Source organism: Lepus europaeus, chromosome 10 (assembly GCF_033115175.1).
Source record: "Lepus europaeus isolate LE1 chromosome 10, mLepTim1.pri, whole genome shotgun sequence".
Classification (NCBI taxonomy): domain Eukaryota; kingdom Metazoa; phylum Chordata; class Mammalia; order Lagomorpha; family Leporidae; genus Lepus; species Lepus europaeus.
The window spans coordinates 125,379,973-125,397,655 of NC_084836.1; the positions used below are offsets into that span (position 1 = coordinate 125,379,973).

A 17,683-nucleotide genomic window follows, 5' to 3' on the forward strand; every position below is an offset into this window, starting at 1 on the left:
CCTGGGCCTCAGCAGTGGGCGAGGACGCGACGTCTGCGACCCTCGGGGGTCCTGGGCCTCAGCAGTGGGCGAGGACGCGACGTCTGAGACCCTCGGGGGTCCTGGGCCTCAGCAGTGGGCGAGGACGCGACGTCTGCGACCCTCGGGGGTCCTGAGCCCCGCCGCACCTCTCAGGCTAGGGGGACGAGCAGCAGTGCCACCAAGCCCCACAGGCCGCAGCTCCGAATTTAACAAGCTAGCGGGTTTTTTTTGTTTGTTTGTTTTTGTTTTTTTAAAGATTTATTTATTGGGGCCAACGCTGCGACATAGCAGGTAAAGCCACCGCCAGAAGTGCTGGCATCCCATATGGATACCGGTTTGAGCCCCAGCTGCTCCACTTCTGATCCAGCTCTCTGCTATAGCCTGGGGAAGAAACAGAAGATGGCCCAAGCCCTTGGACCCCCGCATGAGAGATGTGAAAGAAGTTTCTGGCTCCTGGCTTTGGATTGGCTCAGCTCCGGCTGTTGCGGCCAATTGGGGAGCAGATGGAGACCTCCCTCCCTCTCCCTCCCTCCTTCTTTCCCTCCCTCCCTCCCTCCCTCCCTCCCTCTCTCTCTCTCTCTCTCTCTGCCTCTCCTTCTTTCAAATAAATAAATAAATCTTAAAAAAAGAAAAAAAGATTGCTTTATTTGAAAGTCAGAGTTACAGAGAGAGAGAGAGAGAGAAAGAGAGAGAGGTCTCCATCCACTGGTTCACTCCCCATTTGGCCACAGCACCTGGAGCTGAGCCAATCCGAAGCCAGGAGCCAGGATCTTCTTCCGGGTGCAGGGGCCCAAGGACTGGGTCATCTTCCACTGCTTTCCCAGGCCATAGCGGAGAGCTGGATCAGAGGTGGAGCAGCCGGGTCTCAAACCAGCATGCATATGGAATGCCGGCACTGCAGGCAGTGGCTTTATCCGCTATGCCACAGTGCTGGCCCCCAGACAGCTTTCCTTCATGGAGACAGAGCTCACGCACCCCGGTCCACTCGTCACACACCCAGATGGCCAGGCTTCGGCCGGGGACACGACCCAGTCCTCCCATGTGGTGCGGGTTCACAGGCAGCGAGAGCCGGCGCCCAGGCAGGGGCTCCCTAGGCAGACTTGGCTGCTGTGCAATCGCCAGCCCCAAGGCCTGGGCACCGCTCAGGGCCTGGTGTCCCCGCTGTCATCAGTTCCCACTGTTGCTGTTTTGCTTCTGTTTCTGAAGATCTGCTTGTTTGTTTGTTTGAAAGGCAAAGGGACAGGGAGAGAGGGAGACACAAAGGGGTCTTCCACCCACTGGTGCACTCCCCAGACGCCTACAGCAGCCAGGGGCCAGGGACTCCGCCCAGGTCCCGTGTGACCACTCGGGCCATCACCCACTGTCTCCTAGATGCAGGAACAGGGAGCTGGACGGGAAGCGAGCAACTCAGGTTCACCTGTGCTCAGAGCCACGCTGGGCCAGGCCCCCTCTGGGAGCCAGGAGCTGCTTCCAGTGCTCCCACATCGGCGGCAGGGACAAGTGCACACAGCAGGAATCTCAAGTCAGGAGCAGGAGCCGGGAATCAAACCCAGGCCCCCCGTGTGGGACACGGGCATCTAAGCTGCAGGTTCACAGCTGCACCACACACCACCTGGGAACTGAGCCGGTGGCCACTGGCCCCAGCTTCCCCATGACCCTACCAGGTGCCTGGAATGCTGTTGTGTGAAGAAGCTCCCTCGCTGCCGTGGACAGAGTTAAGGCTGAGACCCCAGGTGTGACCCTGGGGCAGAAGCCACAGTACTGCCTGCCCAGGTGCTGACCACTGGACAGGAGCGCTGCTGGCCACAGACACGCTGGTTGGACGACTGGTCATCACCGTCCAGGCCCCAGTGGCCAGGAGAGGTGACAGCAGGCATGCACCGAGGCAGGTACGGGGACCCGTCTGTGGGCGTCCTAACCCCGCACCTGCCAACGGGGCCTCAGCGGGACACAAGGACAAAAGGAAGCGACTACCGGCAGCACAGCGTATGCCCCTCCCCCACGCAGACCCTGACCCCACACCCCGGGCATTAGAGATCTCAGCACCTGTGGCTTCAGCTCTGCTCCATCCCTGGCTGGGCCTCTCCCAGCCACGAAGCCTCAGAGACCAGAGCCGCCCATCTTCCTCCACACCGGGCAGAAACAGCCACGGGACGGCCAGCGGGTGAAGCCTCCCCCTGCAGCACCGGCACCCCACGTGGGCACAGCTTCAAGCCCCGGCTGCCCCACATCCGATCCAGCTCCCTGCTAATGTGCCTGGGAGGGCAGCAGAAGATGGTCCCAGGGCTTGGGCCCCCACTCCCATTTGGGGACTGGATGCAGCTCCTGGCTTTGGAAAGGCCCAGGCCTGGCTGTTGCAGCCATTTGGAGAATGAACTAGGGGATGGAAGATCTCTCTGTCTCTTTTTCTCTATCTGTCTCTCCGTAACTCTGCCTCTCAAATAAATAAAATAAATCATTCTAAAAAAGTAATAGGGCAGTTATCATGGCACAGCAGGTTCAGGCGCCTCCGGGGACACCAGTGTCTGGTGTCCCGGCCTGGTTCTGGTGCCAGCTGCTCAGCTTCTGGCTGGTGAGCATCCTGGGAGGCAGCAGGTGACACTTGGAGTATTTGAGTCCCTGCCACTCACACACAGAGGAGCCTCATGGAATTCAGCCTGGCCCAGCTCCAGCTACTGCAGGCAACTGGGGGTGAACCAGTGGGTGGAAGATTTCGGTCTCTGCTTGCCTCTCTCCTCGTTGCTGTGCCTCTGAAAGTCAGAGGACAGAGAGGGGGCGACAGAGAGGTCTTCCATCCACACTCCCCAGATGGCCACAGCAGCCAGGGCTGGGTCAGGAAGAGGCCAGGAGCTCCATCCGAGTCTCCCATATGGGTGCAGGGGCCCAAGCACTTGAGCCGTCTGCTACTACTTCCCCAGATGCATTAGCAGGGAGCTGGATCAGGAGCAGAGCCAGCACCCAAACCCAGGACACAGGTGTCCCGACACCCACCCCAAGCGTGGCCTCGGTCTCCTGCACACACCCTGTCGGCAAACAGCAAGGCTCCGCAGGTTCTATGGAGCAGGTGGGGAGAGAGACGAAGAGGTAAGGGAGCCGCGAAACCAACCTGAGCCCATGCAGGCAGGGCCTCTGACCCTGAGTGCGGGGACAGCGGGTTCAGGGCCTGTCTGCCTGGCCACAGGCTCTCCCAGGAGGCCCTGCGAGGTCTTTCTGCCCAGACCGACTCACAGGCCAACACCACTTTCCCACACTTTCTGAGGCAGCCTTGGGCATGGTCTTTTGCATCTCTGGTGCCGAGGCCACCAGCTCCCACGGCTGGAAGAGGAAGCAGGGCAGATCCAGGACCCCAGGGGCACCTTGGCAAGGCAGGGGGTGGGGCTTCTCCACAAAGACAGCAGGTGGTCTTCGAGCGTGGACGCCCAAGAGGGGTTGCGAGCCCAGAAACGACGCTGCAGAGGCCAGGCCGGAGCACGAAGCCCATCTCACACCTCTCCATGCTGGCCGGAAGCTGCCCTGCAGTCTGCTCTACACCCCTGGGCAACCCCCTGCAGCACGCGGCCAGCTGCCCCATGGAGCCCTCAGGCCACCCATGGGCTCTCGGAGGCCCCTCCCTGCCCAGGGTCCTCACACTGCTCCGAGTTCTTGGGTGCACGTCTGACCACCTCTGCCTTCCCGTGGGCCACAGGGGACCCACCCTCTTCAGGACCTGTGCTGATCCCAGCAGCACCCAGGACCCACCACAGGTAAGAGACACAGGAAGCCCAGGATGTCCTTCTACCGAGGCCAAGAGCCGGCCTGGGGGATGTCCACAGCATCTCTCACCACTGTCCAGGACACACAGGCTGGTCATTCCTGACCCAAGCCACGCTGCTCCCAGACGACCGTGATTTTAACCCCTCAACCAGACCACGGCACCGGCTGTTCTGGCTCCATCTGCGGAAAGCACCACGGGGCGACCCCCAGCTGAGCGCCCAGACAAGAGGGCACGGGAACGACTCCCTGGAGCGCGCCCCATGGTCCCGGCACCCTGCCCAAGTCCACTGTCAGAGCACAGGAGGCCACAGCTCGGGTCAGAAGTCCTGCATCCCAGGGACAGGGAACAGCGTCGGGGACCCCTGAGCCTGCACTGCCACTCAGGAGCCTGCATGGTGACACGTGTTACAGTCGGAGCCGGATGTGAGTCAGGTCAGGCACGGCCAGGGAGCCCCCCCAATGGCCACGATTGGGAGGGACAGCGGCTTCCATAACTCCCCACTCCCCCCACCCCGCCGGGTAACCCAGCAGCCAGGAATTAGCTCAAGTTCATCAGCGAACCTCTAAGTGGGTCTCGGCGGCCCTCAGAGGCCGGTCTGCGGCCTCGGGTGGAGAACAGAGCCCGAGACCCAGGCGACTGCCCCAGAAACACAGGCCGTGGGGACACGCTGGCCCAATTCGCGCCCGCGGGAGCCGGCCTCGACCGCCAAACCGGCTCCCCACCGCGGGGCGCCCCTCTTGGTGCAGAGACAGACAGGCAGAGACCCCCCACACACCTGCCAGCGGAGGCGGGGCGGGCACTCGACCAAGGCCTGGGACAACCTGAGCAGGCTCCGCGACGGCGGGACCGAGTGCGGAGCCACAGGTGGGAACCTGGCTCCAGGTGCCCGAGCGCGGGCTGCAGGCGCCTCACCTAAGCCGAGCCCAGCGCCCGCTCCGGGGCTTCTGCCTTGCCGCGAGCCGAGCGGGGCCCAGGGCGTGCGCGGGGCCCTGCGAGGCGGGGAGAGCGGCCGAGGTCCGAGAGCGAACGCGGCGGCGACGCACAGAAACGCTCGCAGCCGCGCGGCACGCAAATACGCCCGCGACAGCCTCGGCGAGGGGCGGCACTGAGCCGGCCCCGCACCGGACTGAAGCTCCAGACCCCACGGCGCGCGCTCACCCTCGCACCTGGCGACGGCTCCCGCGACCCCCGGTCCCGTCCCCGCCAGGGCTCCCGGGGCGCGGCCAGAGGCCCCAAAGTTCGCCGTCCCGAGAATCGGATGCAGGGGCCGGTCCCACGCGCGGCGGGAGCGCACAGGTGTCGGCGCCCCGCCGCGCTCCCCTGGAACAATGCGGGGAACAGCGTCGCGCGAGCTGCCGAGGCTGTGGTGCGGGGGCACGGCCGGGGAAGCCGCCGAGCACCGCAAACTTTCTTTTGTTTCTATTTCTGCGCTGCGCGCAGCCGGCCGCTCCCTGTGCCCGGCCCGGCGCCGGGACCCTGGGAGCCGGCCCCGCCGCGCGCGGGGAGCCCCTCGCCACCGGGACGGGGCTGTCGGAGCCGGCCGCGCCGCCCGGGGTCTCGGACGCGTCGGTTCGCCAGGAACAAAGACGCGGCCCGCAGGGGAGCGGACTCGGGGCCGGCGCCGGCTCCCGGGGAGACAATGACCCGGCCGCGGGGCGCCCCCGCCTGCAGCGCCCGCTCCGGGCAAAGTCGGCGCGGACGCGTCCGGGCGCGGCGCGGGCGGGGGGCTCCGGACGCCCCCGGCCGCCTCCCGGCGCCGGGCGTTGACGCAGCAGAAATTCCCAGCCGGAAAATTCCCCGCGCCCAGGGCACGGGGGAGGGACCGCGGCCGCGCGGGAGGTGCCGTGGCCGGGGCCCCCCGCCGCCGCCGCCGCCGCCCCGCCCCGCGCCTCCGGGGCTGGGCGACGGGGCCGGGCCGGGGTCGCGGCAGCCGCCTCCCGGAGGGCGCCCTCCAGGGCCGGGGCGGGGGCGCGCCCGGTGGGCGGCGGCCCCGGCCCCTCCGGCCGCGCCGCGGGCCGCGCGGACAATGAGCGGCGCCGCTTACCTGGGACCCCATGGGGCGCGGGCAGCGAGCGCCGCGGCCGCCGCACCGGCGCGGGGGTGGCCGCGGCCGCTGGGCGAGCGCTGCGTCCGGCGGGTCCGAGCTGCGCCGCGCCTCGCCGCCCCCGCGCGTCCGTCCGTCCGTCCGTCAGGCCGGCGCGCGCCCCCGCGCCCGCTCCAACCCCGGCCCCGCGCGCGCGCCCCGCCCGCGGACCCCGACCCCGCCCCCGGCGCGCGCCCGGCCGCCGCTGATTGGCCCGCGCCGCCCCCGGCCGCGGCCGCCGCCCCGGCCCCGCCCCCGCGGCCCGGCTCGGCGCGGCGAGTGCGGGAGGGGCCGCGCGGCGGCGGCGGCGGCGCTCGCCCCCCCGGCCGGACAGCGGAAGTGCGGGCCGCGCTCGCGGCGCATTGTGGGAAGCCCCCCTCCCCCGGCCGGCGCGCGGTGCCGCGGGCGGTGGTCCGGGCTGCACGCTCCGGGTGGCGGGGCGCCCCGACGGGAGGGGCATCGGCCGGACCCTCCACGCGCGGCGCCGCGCCCACTGCCTCCCGCCGACGGCCCCGCGCCCGCAGCGCCGATTTGCTGTGCGCGCCCCGCAAACTTCGCCACTTCGCGTCTAGCCCGGGACGCGCTGCGCGGGCGCCCGTGCCGTCGGGCCGGGGCGCTGGGCTGAGCGGCGCCTGCTGGGCGGGCGGCGCGGCCGTGAGGGGCTCGGGCCGGGCGGGTCCGCGCTCCCGGCTGCTCCTCGCCCGCCCGGTGCGCCCGCCCTCGCCCCTTGCGCGCCCCTGACCTGGGCTCTGGCGCGCCTGCAGAGGGAGGGGAGCGCGCAGTCGGCCCAGCGACCTGGGGGTCCCTGTGCTGGGGAGGCGTTCGTGGCCCCGGGGGGAGGCGGCGAGGTCACCAAAACTGCACCGCCCGGGCTTCCTTTCTCCCCTGCGGTGCGCACCTCTCCCCAGAGGTGCGGGGCCGGGCACAGCCACGCCTAAAAGCGCCGATGGGGCCTCTCCCTTGGAAGGGACATCGGCGTTGTCTGCTGAATCCCGCTGCCCGGTGGTGCATCCAGCCACGGGGAGCAAGACCGGAGCCCCCCGGAATGGCTGGGCCCACAGACACCCTCAAAGAACAGAACAGCACTGGGAAGGTGCCTCCCCACGGTCTGCAGCCGTGGTGCCCAGGTGCTGCCAAGACCCCTCCCCCTGCCGGACTGCAGCACGGGTGGTGGGGTGGAGAGGCCCTGACCAGCTCACACACCATCGCGGGCTCCCCTGGCACTGCCAGGCTGTGGTCAAGCACGGAGAGGGAGGCCAGTCCACGGGATCCCCCACACCACTGCCCTGGGGGCTAATAACCCCTTTACCATTTAACAGCAGCCTTCCAGCTGACCTGGGGGAGGAGGGGGCTGGGCCCTGGACCCCTGGACCCCGCCGCCGCCTTCGGCTGTCCGACTGGCTGCCATGTCAGCACCCGCAGGAGCACAGACTTGCCGTGCAGATGGGGTCTGAATGCCTGCGCCCGGGCGTCCCCCTGAACCCACGGACAACCAAGCAGCTCCCCAGGGGCTCGTCTGCCCCAGGCGAGGGTGGACCCGAGGGGCACGCTTATCCATGTTGCCTGGTGTGAGCACCCTGGGAATTTAACCCCAGCTGCCTGTGTGAGCTTGTGTGGCGCTGGCCAGGGAACACCCTGAGGCCTGCAAGGGAAATGAGCCCAGGAATTTCGGGGGAGGGGAGGGCCAGGGGCCCAGGTGCAGAACCCGCCTGGGCCAGGGATATGCTTTCTGGTGGCAGCCCCTCAGAGGGTGCCCCCACCCCAGCCCCGGGGACGACAGCTAAACCCACAGCTTCTGCTCACCTGCCCTGCCCCCCACCATGGCTTCAGGGGACAGAGGGACTGGGAAGGACCAGGTCCCCACCCAAGCTCTGACCTGCCCAGTCCTTAGGCTGTGCTTTTGTGAGCGACCGCCTGGGAGGAGCCATGGGAAGAAAATTAAAGACAAACAACAAATACCTCTTCTGTCTTCCTTCCTTCCTCCCGCGCATCCCCGGGAAGCCCTCCCCCCACCTCCCCCCCGCCTCGGCCACCCCGGCTCCCTCAGCTCCCTCGAAGGCAGCCTCTCCCCATCCACCCCCGGCTGGGTTCTCCCGAGCTGGTCTTTGTCTCAGTCACTGGCCAGGGAGCCTGCCTGTTTATTCTCCAGCCAGTGGTGTTGCTTGGTCGTCCCCATGGCAACAGCCCTCAGAGTCCAGCCCCCTCCCAAGGAGCGGCCCAGCGCCTGTCCCTGCCCTCTGCAGGCCTCTGCTGGAAGCCCAGACCGGGAGAGCAGAGGGCAGCGCAGGCTCGGGACGCCAGGCTGCCGGGGAGCCACCCACCGAGAGTCATCCTGGGTCCTTTGGGGACTGGGGGCCGGCCTGGGGCTGCAGCAGAGAGCCTCACCCGGGGCAGTGCACTGGGTGGGCCTCCTGGGCACAGCTTGGCTGGGGACAGGGCCAGCTGGCCCCGCCCCACTGCCCAGGCCGCCCCAAGACCACCCTCTAGACCTGCTCCAGGGCCAGGGGCTTCCTGCCAACCCCATGGCTGCCCCACCCCGACTGTCCTCCAGCCCTGTGCCCCTGCCAAGCCCCAACTGCCGCTCCAGCTGCCACAGCCAACTGTCGCCCGTCTCCATTCCAAGTGCTCACTCACCCCCAACCATCCTCCCAAACACCACTGCCAACTGCCGACCCTTCCTTCCTAAGCCCAGGCCAGGGCACGAGAGGCTGCGTTCCTCCCTCACTGGCTTTGCTACCAGGAGGAGGGCCTGGCCACACCTGCTGTGTGCCTGGCGGGGGGTGGGGGGGAGCTCTGAGGGCCCAGCACTGAGGACAGCAGGTGTCAGAGGGCAGGGAGGGGGACAGGCAGTGGGGGGAGCCACCAACTTCCTGTGGCCTTGCCCCCAAGGGCCTTTTAAAAGCTCAGTCTGACCATGGGTGCTGGGAGGGGCCAAGCCAAGGTCAGCAGGGCACCTGGCCCCCTCCCCACTCTCTCCAGGGATCCTCCTGCCCTCCGCAGCCATGGGTGAGTCCAAGTCTGGTGACGCTCCCCAGCCTACTCTGCACGGAGCCCCCATAGCCCACAGGGTCTGTCCCCAGCTCCAGGTGGCCCTGGGCACATACCAGGTGCCAGCGGGTCTGTCCTTGCCGAAGGCTGTAATTCCATCTCGGCCGGCACAGAGCAGCGTCACGACCGGGGACTCCTGCTCCCCGGGGGCCCACAGCCTCCCAGGGCTCACGTTGCAGGTGGCTCTCCCCGGTGGAGGTGGCAGTGGAGCTGCATCAGCCTTTGGGGTCTGGCTGGCGCCAGGGGAAGGGGGGAGGCGGGGCAGGCTTGCTGAGTCCCTGCTACACTCCAGGAGCCCCCCGGGGGAGCAGGCGGGGAACATGCTGCCCGCCCCGCCTCCCGTGCCAGTGTGTGGGATGGGGAGTGACGCTGTGACCGCCGGCGGGATGGGGTCCCGCGGTGGGAGTGCAGAGCCCCAGCCCCACGCTTTGCCAGCCAAGTCCACCCTTGCTCGCTCCTTGCTTGGACATCTGCATTCCGGATCAGAGTGCCCATGGCAGACAGCTCCAGCCCCGACGCCAGCTTCCTGGAGCTCTCTAGGGGACACCAGTGACAGCTCCACTAATTGTACTCCTGCCACTCACGGGGAACTCCTGGCGTGGAGCTCCCAGCGCCCAGCTTTGCCTGGCCCAGGCCTGGCTCTCGCTAGCACCTGGAGAGTGACCCGGTGAGTGGATGAGAGCTCTCTCTGCCTCCCAAATAATTGACAGAGAGAGAGGAAGTGAAAGAGTGACAGGTGCACAGGGTCGCCCTGCCCTTTGCAACTTTTCTGAATCTAAAATTATTCCAAAATAAAGAGTGTATTTTTTTCTTTTTCTTTTTTGTTTCTTCTTCTTTTTTTTTTTTTTTTTTTTTTTGACAGGCAGAGTGGACAGTGAGAGAGAGAGAGAGAAAGATCTTCCTTTTGCTGTTGGTTCACCCCCCCAATGGCTGCTGTGGCCGCTGTGGCTGGCGCACTGTGCTGATCCGAAGCCAGAAGCCAGGTGCTTCTCCTGGTCTCCCATGAGGTGCAGGGCCCAAGGACTTGGGCCATCCGCCACTGCACTCCCAGGCCACAGCAGAGAGCTGGACTGGAAGAGGATTAACCGGGACAGAATCCGGCGCCCCGACCGGGACTAGAACCCAGGGTGCTTGCGCTGCAGGCAGAGGATTAGCCTATTGAGCCGTGGCGCCAATCAAGAGTCTATTTTTTTTAAAGATTTATTTATTTATTTGAAAGGCAGAGTTACAGAGAGACGGAGGCAGAGAAAGTTCTCCCATCCGTTGGTTCACTCCCCAGATAGCCAGAACGGCCAGAGCTCTGCCGATCCAAAGCCAGGAACCAGGAGCTTCTTCTGGGTCTCCCATGCAGGTACAGGGGCCCAAAGACTTGGGCCATCTTCTACTGCTTTCCAGGCCATGTAGAGAGCTGGATTGGAAGTGGAGCAGCCAGACTTGACCCGGCAATCATATGGGATGCCTGCACTGCAGGTGGCAGCTTTACCTGCTACACCACAGCGCCAGCCCCAAGGATGTATTTTCAGAAGGAAAAATGCAGAATGAAACAACCCTTATGCCAGGGGTCAGGGAGCTGGGCAGCCAGGTCCAGCCCAGGCTCTCAGGTTCTGTTTCAGGGTCTGGGGATTCGGGTCCCGAGGCTCTGCCCAGCGCTGAGCTGTGGCCCAGGGCGAAGGCGCTGCCTGTGTGTTGTGGACCTGTGTGCTCAGGGGCTGGCTGGCCCCATCTGCCCCGGCCTGTGTGTCCTGGCCTGTGTGTCGTGGCCTGTGTGTCATGGCCTGCATCCCCATCTTTCCCAGCCTGTGTGTCGTGGCCTGGGAGTCGTGGGCCGGCAATGAGAGGTCTTGCTGGGTGCCATTGAGGTTCACACACTTCAGCCTGGCGTTGCCTGCCGTGACCACAGCCCCAGTTACACTGCCAAAGATTGCTCTGACCCAGCCTGTGCTGTCAAACCACTCGTCTTTCGTCACCCCTTCTGGAACTTTCCATCTCCCCATCGCCCCATTACTGTGCCTCCTGTTCTCAGTGGAGCCCCCATTTCAAAGCTTCAGGCGGGGTGGGTTTGGGGCACAGCAGGCTGAGCCCACAACACCCACGTCCCATGGCAGGGGGCCACTTCCCTCCCACCACCCACGGGGAGACCTGGCTTCCCCCGGCCCAGCCCCAGCCATTGTGGGCATTTAGAGGGTGAACCAGTGGACGGAAGATGTCCCTGTCTCTCTGCCTTTCAAGTAGATGAAGACAAATAAACATTTGAAATACAAAAACCTGAGTCAAAAATTTTAAAAACTGGAAAACGAACGAACACAAAGCTCGTCAGACTCCGCGGCCTGTCAACCGAGCTCCTCCCTGCCCTCTCTCACGACAGCGTCCGTGAGCCTTCGCCCGGGCGCTCACACAGTCCGTGTTCTTGTTCATGTGTGTGTGACTGCGTCCACGTGAGCCCGTGTGTGCCACATGTGGGTGGGTGATCGTTCATGCGTGTGCTGTGCGCACTTGAGTTCACTTCCCTCTCCCCCACACGCCCAGTGCTGTCCGTGGGAGCCAGGCCCGGCTCTGGACCCTGGGTACAACCCCATCCGGCCCTAGAGGGGGCTCCATCCTGGGGATGGAGTGTACAGCCGGGTCTCAGGACGGGAGGCTCAGGGCAGCTTCCAGGGGGCCGTGGCCGTGTGATGGCCAAGGGCAGGGAGTGCCTCCCGTGGACTCTGCCCAGGCGTGTGTGTTGGGGCCCATGTGGACAAAGCAGCCTCTGACAGCCATGTTGGGCTCCTGGGCTTCTCACCTGGCCTTTGAGACAGTGGCACCCTCACTCCAACCAGGGCAGGTGGAGACGCCCGGGCACCGAGCAGAGAGGGGAAACCAAGGCAAAGCCAGAGGCCGGTGCCACCTTTCCACTGGGCAGTGGGTGATGGGTGAGGCACAGGTGCGGGGCCACACAGGTGCCCAGCTGCCCAGGGAAGGACGGGCTCCTCGTGGGCCAGGGGAGGGCTGGGGAGCAGCCAGGAGCAGCCATATGGTGAGGGTCCCCGGGAGGCCCTGGGGTGCCTCTCCCCCTTCCCAGTGTCCTCAGGACACCTGGCCCCCAGTGGGTCTTCACGAGCTGCTCCCGGAGGCTGGAATCCCAGTGACACAGGCCCAGGACGCTCTCCCCATCTCACCTGAGGGTTGGGGCACCAGGGTCTGCTCTGGGGGCCCTGGGTCCCCATTGAGATGGGGCAGGCGAGTCCAGCCCTGGCCAGGCAGGACCAGCCCCTCCTGCTCTTGCTGGTAATGCCCCCTCCCTGGAGCCCCACACAGCTCAACTCCACACCCCCCAACCCGCTCGGCCAGCACCGGCCGAAGGGGGACGGGAGCATCTGAAGATGGAGGACCACCCCCGTCCTTGGGTCCAGCAGCCCTGTGCCCTGCCCCAGTGGCCCCACCACCCGTCCTCGGAGCCGCACCTGCTGCCACTCTTGTAGAGCACGCGCCCCATGCCTGCCCCTCCCTCTGCTCAGGGCCTCGGCACCGCTGTTCCCCCAACCCGGAATGCTTCCCCACTCCCGTCTGCCTGGTGCTTCCCAGCCTTCCCGGAAGGCTCACCGAAGCCCCACTCCAACAAGAAGCAGCCCCACCCCCGGCTCAGGGCCCCACGGGCCCAGACGCAGCCCCTGGCCTGAGCCTCCCCTTCCCCCGCTCGCCATCCTCTGTGCTCCCAAGCACAAGGCCCGGGGGCCGTGCTGACCAGCACTGGCCGCACCACCAGCCACCTTGGGGGGCGGGTCCCCCGCTTCCCCGGCTGTCTGAGCCTGAGGACTTCCCAGAGCCGGAGCCCAGGAATCTTCGTGGGCGTCACCGTCATGCAGAACCCAGCGCCGGTGTGGGAGGGGCTGCGGTGAGGAACCGGGAGCCTCTGAGCTTCCGCCGTGATTTGTTTCTGTGAGGGCCGCGGCCTTCCTGCTGGGGCTGGGTTGGGGGGCTCAGGGAGGCCGTGCTGGAGGAGAGGGTCAGCTCCTGGGCTCAGTGCCACGTGGGGCAGTGGTGGATCTGAGGCGTCCATCGCCCCCAGGGTCCACCCCAGCAGAGCACAGGGACCTCGGCCCAGGCCGACAGTGGGAGGACACCGTGCCCACGGCCGGGGCCGCCGGCAGGACCCCTCCCCACCTGGGCACGCCTGCTGCAGCTCAGGGCATGGGGTGCATGAGTCCAGGACCCCGACCCCAGCTGCGTGCTGCTCCCCTGGGGCCGTGCTGCTCCCGGGTGGTTTTGAAGACCAGAGGCTGCAGGCCTTATCAGGCCCCAGGTTTTCCTGAGGAAGGAAGGCTGGGCGTGGGTCTGCGGCCCTGGGCGCCTCCTCTGGGCACGCCTGGCTCTGCGGGGCGTGTGTGTGTATGTGTGCACAGGCCCCCTGCCCCTCCTCGCAGGGGACCCCAGCCCAAGGCCCAGAAGCTGGGGAGCTCAGTGTGGAAGGAACTGGGATCAGGGTCCTGGGGGACCCACAGCCTCCTGCATGGGCGCCTGCCAGCGTGTGGGACCTGTGTGAGGCACCCCCCGCGAGGCCTGGGGGCTCTGCATCTCCACCCCTAGGGGTGTGGCCCCTGAAGGTCTGTGCTCGGCCCCCTGGAAAACACCCCCAAACATGGCCGCCGTGGGCACGTGGGGAGCCAGCAGCAGACCGGGCCTCGCTCGCTCTCTCCCCCTCTCAAGCTGATTGATCCGTTTGTGTTGTAGAAACCTGGGAGAAGGGAGAGGGCAGTGAGCATGCAACAGCTGCCGTGGTGACACCCACGACACCCACGGCAGCCCCGGGTGACGCTGACCGGCCAGGGCTGCCTCGCAGAGGTCAAGTTCAGGAGTAGCAGGGGCCCCTGGGGTGCTGGTGATGTCGTGTCGTCAAGACGTGTCCCTGTGTGGTGCGTGGACGAGAAGTCAGGCAGAAAGTGCGGCCTGGCCTCCCTGGAAGTGCTCCGACCCACAAGGGCGGGGGTGCCAGGGGCCCCCGGGGGAGGTGCTCGGGGGTCTTGGGGGAGGGCCTGTGGCCTGGAGCTGCACAGGTGGGGCTGGCAGAGGTGGGGCCCACCCTGCTGGAGCCGTACAGCTGGCCACGGAGCCCTGGCGTGGGGCTCAGGCCGCTGCCTGCCGGGTGCCTCCCGCCCTCCTGCCTCGACCCTTCCGCTCCCAGAGGCCCCAGAGCTATTTTTAACCTGGCTGAGCTGCTGGAGCTGAAGGTGGACAGAGCCCTCAGCTGCTGCCCTCCCCACCCGGCCCAGAGTCCGGGCTTCTGGGGAGGACTGGTCATTCTGGATCTCAGAGGAGAAACGGTGCCCGCACAGGAAGCTCCCACAGCCATCCTGGGAGTCAAATACATATGCATGTAGTGCCGTCAGAGCGTCACACAGACACATGCGGGCACACACAGGCACAGACATAGACACACGCAGACACACACAGGCACACGCACACACATGCACACAGAGACACACACAGGCACATGCAGACACACACAGACACAGACGTAGACACGCGCAGACACACACAGATACAGGCAAACACAGACACACACATGCACAGACATAGACACACGCAGACACACAAACACAGATACATAGACACATGCAGACATGCAAACACATACAGACACACACAGGCACATAGACACACACACAGAGATACATGCAGACACAGACAGACACACACAGAAAGCAGACACACAGAGACACAGACACATGTAGACACACACATGCAGATATACACATACAGACACACGCAGTCACATGCACAGAAACAGATACATGCTGATACACATGCAGACATACACAGACACACAGACACATGCGAGCACACACAAATGCAAACACACACACAGCTACAAGCACAGATACAGAGACACATGCAGGCACACACATGGACACATGGAAACACACAAACACACAGACACACAGACACATGCAGGCACACACATGGACACATGGAAACTCACACAAACACACAGACACATGCAGGCACACACACAAATACAGGCACACACACCGACACATACATGCACACACAGAGACACATGCAAACACATGGTGGCACACACACACTCACATGCACACACGCTGACACATACAGATATGTATACACACAGAAACATACAAACACCCAGAGACACACAGACATGCAGACATACACATAGACATGTGGAAACTCACACAAACACACGCAGACACATACATGCACACGAAAACACACACAGACACACACAGACACACACACTCTCCCCAGGAATGGGCTAAGGAAGTGCTGGGTGTTCAGGGATGAACAAATGTGCGCCCAGACACACCCAGCGTTCCCCAGACACCCAGAGACACCCCAGTCTGGAACATGCACACACACCACACACACTGGCACGCATGTGCAGGGACCACCAGCTATGCGGGAGCAGCCTGGGGACACACCCAGGGACGAGCCGAGGAGGGTCTGTGGACGGGCGCCCCCGAGGACCCAGACCCCTGGGCCTCACAGCCGTGCACCAGCCAAGTTCCCCCACACGCTGCCCCTGTGCCCAGCACAGGAGACCCTTGGGAGGGATGGAGGCCCTGCGGGCGCCCTTCCAGTTCCTGCCCCTGCCCCTGCCCCTGCTGGGGGAGTGGGATCCGTCCTGGAGCAGCCTGGGTGCTGGGCTGCAGCCTCATGGCCACCCCACACCCCCACGCTACCCCCGAGGCCGCAGGGCAGCTCCTGGGAGGGGTAGGGACAGGACATCCTCTTGGCAGGACACGGGGCGCCAGGCCGGAGGTTCCCAGCCCTCGTCAAGGCCACGGGAGGGAAAGGTCACTGGGGCCTGGGGCTCCCTGGTTCCAAGGCAGGCGGGCGGTGCTGCGCTGGCCAGCGGCTCAGACCCCAGGGGGCTCGGGGACTGCTCAGATTCCCAGCCCAGGGTGGCAGGGAGTCCCAGAGGAGTGGGCGGCTCTGCTGCTCCCTGCTGCCCTGGGAGTCCGCTCACGAAGCCCAGGCGCCATCCAGGGCTGGGGAAGATCTGGGGCACTGCTCTTGCTCCCCTCTCAGGCCTGACTTAGAGCTTCACGGCCGCCAGGCACTGGTGACACTGCCCAGGAGAGTGACTGACACCAGACAAGGGCTTCCTGCGGTCACCGGCGGGGACAGGGAGGCCCTGCCCTTGTGGGAGGCCTGCAGGGTCCCATCCCTCGTTCCTGTCAGTGTCCACACCAGGGCGCTCTGGCCGCCGATGGACGCTTCTGCATCTGCTCTGGTCTCCCGGGCAGGGGCTGGTGTTGTGCTCCCAAGGCAACCTGCACAAGCGTGGCCTCCCTGGGGTCACAGCCCCGGAGCAGGTGACTGACGGCCCCAGCGGGGGGTCCCTGCCACCCCTGTGAGTGACCCGGATTGAGTTCTCGGTTCCTGGCTGTGGCCTGGCCCAGCCCTAGCTGTCAATCACAGGCACACACGGAAAGCTGCAGGGGCAGGCAGTTAGCCCAGGCTTCCCGTATCCCACGCTGGTCGCCTGGCTTTGATTCCTGCATTTGGCTCCTGCAGGTGCAGCCCTGGGAGGCAGTGCTGATGGCTCAGGTAGTTGCTTTCCTGCCTCCCAGTTGGGAGACCTGGACTGAGTCCCCAGAGCCTGGCTTGAGCCGGCCCAGTCCTACCTGTTGTGTGCCTTTGAGGGCTCAGCCAGCAACTGGGACTCTCTCTGTCTCTCAAGTCAAAATTAATAAATAAATAAGCAGGCCCGAGTGGAGCATAAGTAGTACCCACCAATTTCATTATTTTTCAGTTCATTTATTTGAAAGGCAGAGTGAGAGAGAGAGAGAGAGAGAGAGAGAGAGAGAGAGAGAGATGGGGGGGGCGCTGTGGCTTGGCGGGTAAAGCCTCTGCCTGCAGTGCCAGCATCCCATATGGGAGCCAGATCGAGACCCAGCTGCTCCACTTCCCATCCAGCTCTCTGCTATGGCCTGGGAAAGCAGTGGAAGATGGCCCAAGTCCATCTTCCAAGAAGAAGCTCCTGGTTCCTGGTTTCGGATCGGCGCAGCTCCTGCCATTTTGGCCAATTGGGGAGTGAACCAGCACACAGAAGACCTCTCTCTCTCTCTCTGCCTCTCCTTCTCTCTCTGTATAACTCTTTTTTTTTCCTGACAGAGTGGACAGTGAGAGAGAGAGAGAGACAGAGAGAAAGGTCTTCCTTTGCCGTTGGTTCACCCTCCAATGGCCGCTGCGGCCGGCGCGCTGCAGCCGGCACACCACGCTGATCCAAAAGCAGGAGCCAGGTGCTTCTCCTGGTCTCCCATGAGGATGCAGGGCCCAAGCACTTGGGCCATCCTCCACTGCACTCCCGGGCCACAGCAGAGAGCTGGCCTGGAAGAGGGGCAGCCGGGACAGAATCCGGCGCCCCGACTGGGACTAGAACCCGGTGTGCCGGCGCCGCAGGCAGAAGATTAGCCTATTGAGCCGTGGCGCCAGCCCCACACCTTTTCCTTGTGTGGCTAATGAGGCCGCTACTGCCCCATGGCAGACTGTTGGACAGCACAGCCTCTGCCATGGACAATGAACTGAGGGGCCCTCGTGTGCAGTTTTCATTTCTGTCGAATCAATAAAAACCGTGTCGCTGTGGTGCTGTGTCATTCCATGTCTTGGTCCTGTTTTCTAAATCTTGTTAAAAACCATTTAGGTATTTATCTGAAAGGCAGAGTGATGGATAGAGAGAGAGAGAGAGATGGGGAAGAGAGGTCTTCCATCCATGGGTCACTCTTCAAATGGCCACAACAGCCGGGCCTGGGCCAGGCTGAAGCCAGGAGCCA

General features: G+C 64.8%; 1 protein-coding gene across 1 annotated transcript; it reads left to right on the forward strand.

The window, feature by feature from the left end:
* The first annotated feature begins 1,896 nt into the window (after window positions 1-1,896).
* Window positions 1,897-12,784, forward strand: LOC133768222 (basic proline-rich protein-like). Its single transcript, XM_062202592.1, has 6 exons — window positions 1,897-2,007; window positions 4,522-4,639; window positions 4,735-6,566; window positions 6,623-6,768; window positions 7,178-7,266; window positions 12,606-12,784. Exons 1-6 carry the CDS (start codon window positions 1,897-1,899, stop codon window positions 12,782-12,784), a joined length of 2,475 nt encoding a protein of 824 aa, XP_062058576.1.
* The last annotated feature ends 4,899 nt before the right edge of the window (window positions 12,785-17,683 follow it).

Excerpts from the sequence above, each read along its gene's own strand:
- LOC133768222 (XM_062202592.1), top strand. The coding sequence starts at position 1,897 with ATGCACCGAGGCAGGTACGGGGACCCGTCTGTGGGCGTCCTAACCCCG. Across the intron at positions 4,640-4,734 it reads GACCGAGTGCGGAGCCACAG|CCGAGCGGGGCCCAGGGCGT; the intron begins GTGGGAACCTGG and ends CCTTGCCGCGAG. Across the intron at positions 6,567-6,622 it reads GGCTGCTCCTCGCCCGCCCG|AGGGAGGGGAGCGCGCAGTC; the intron begins GTGCGCCCGCCC and ends GCGCGCCTGCAG.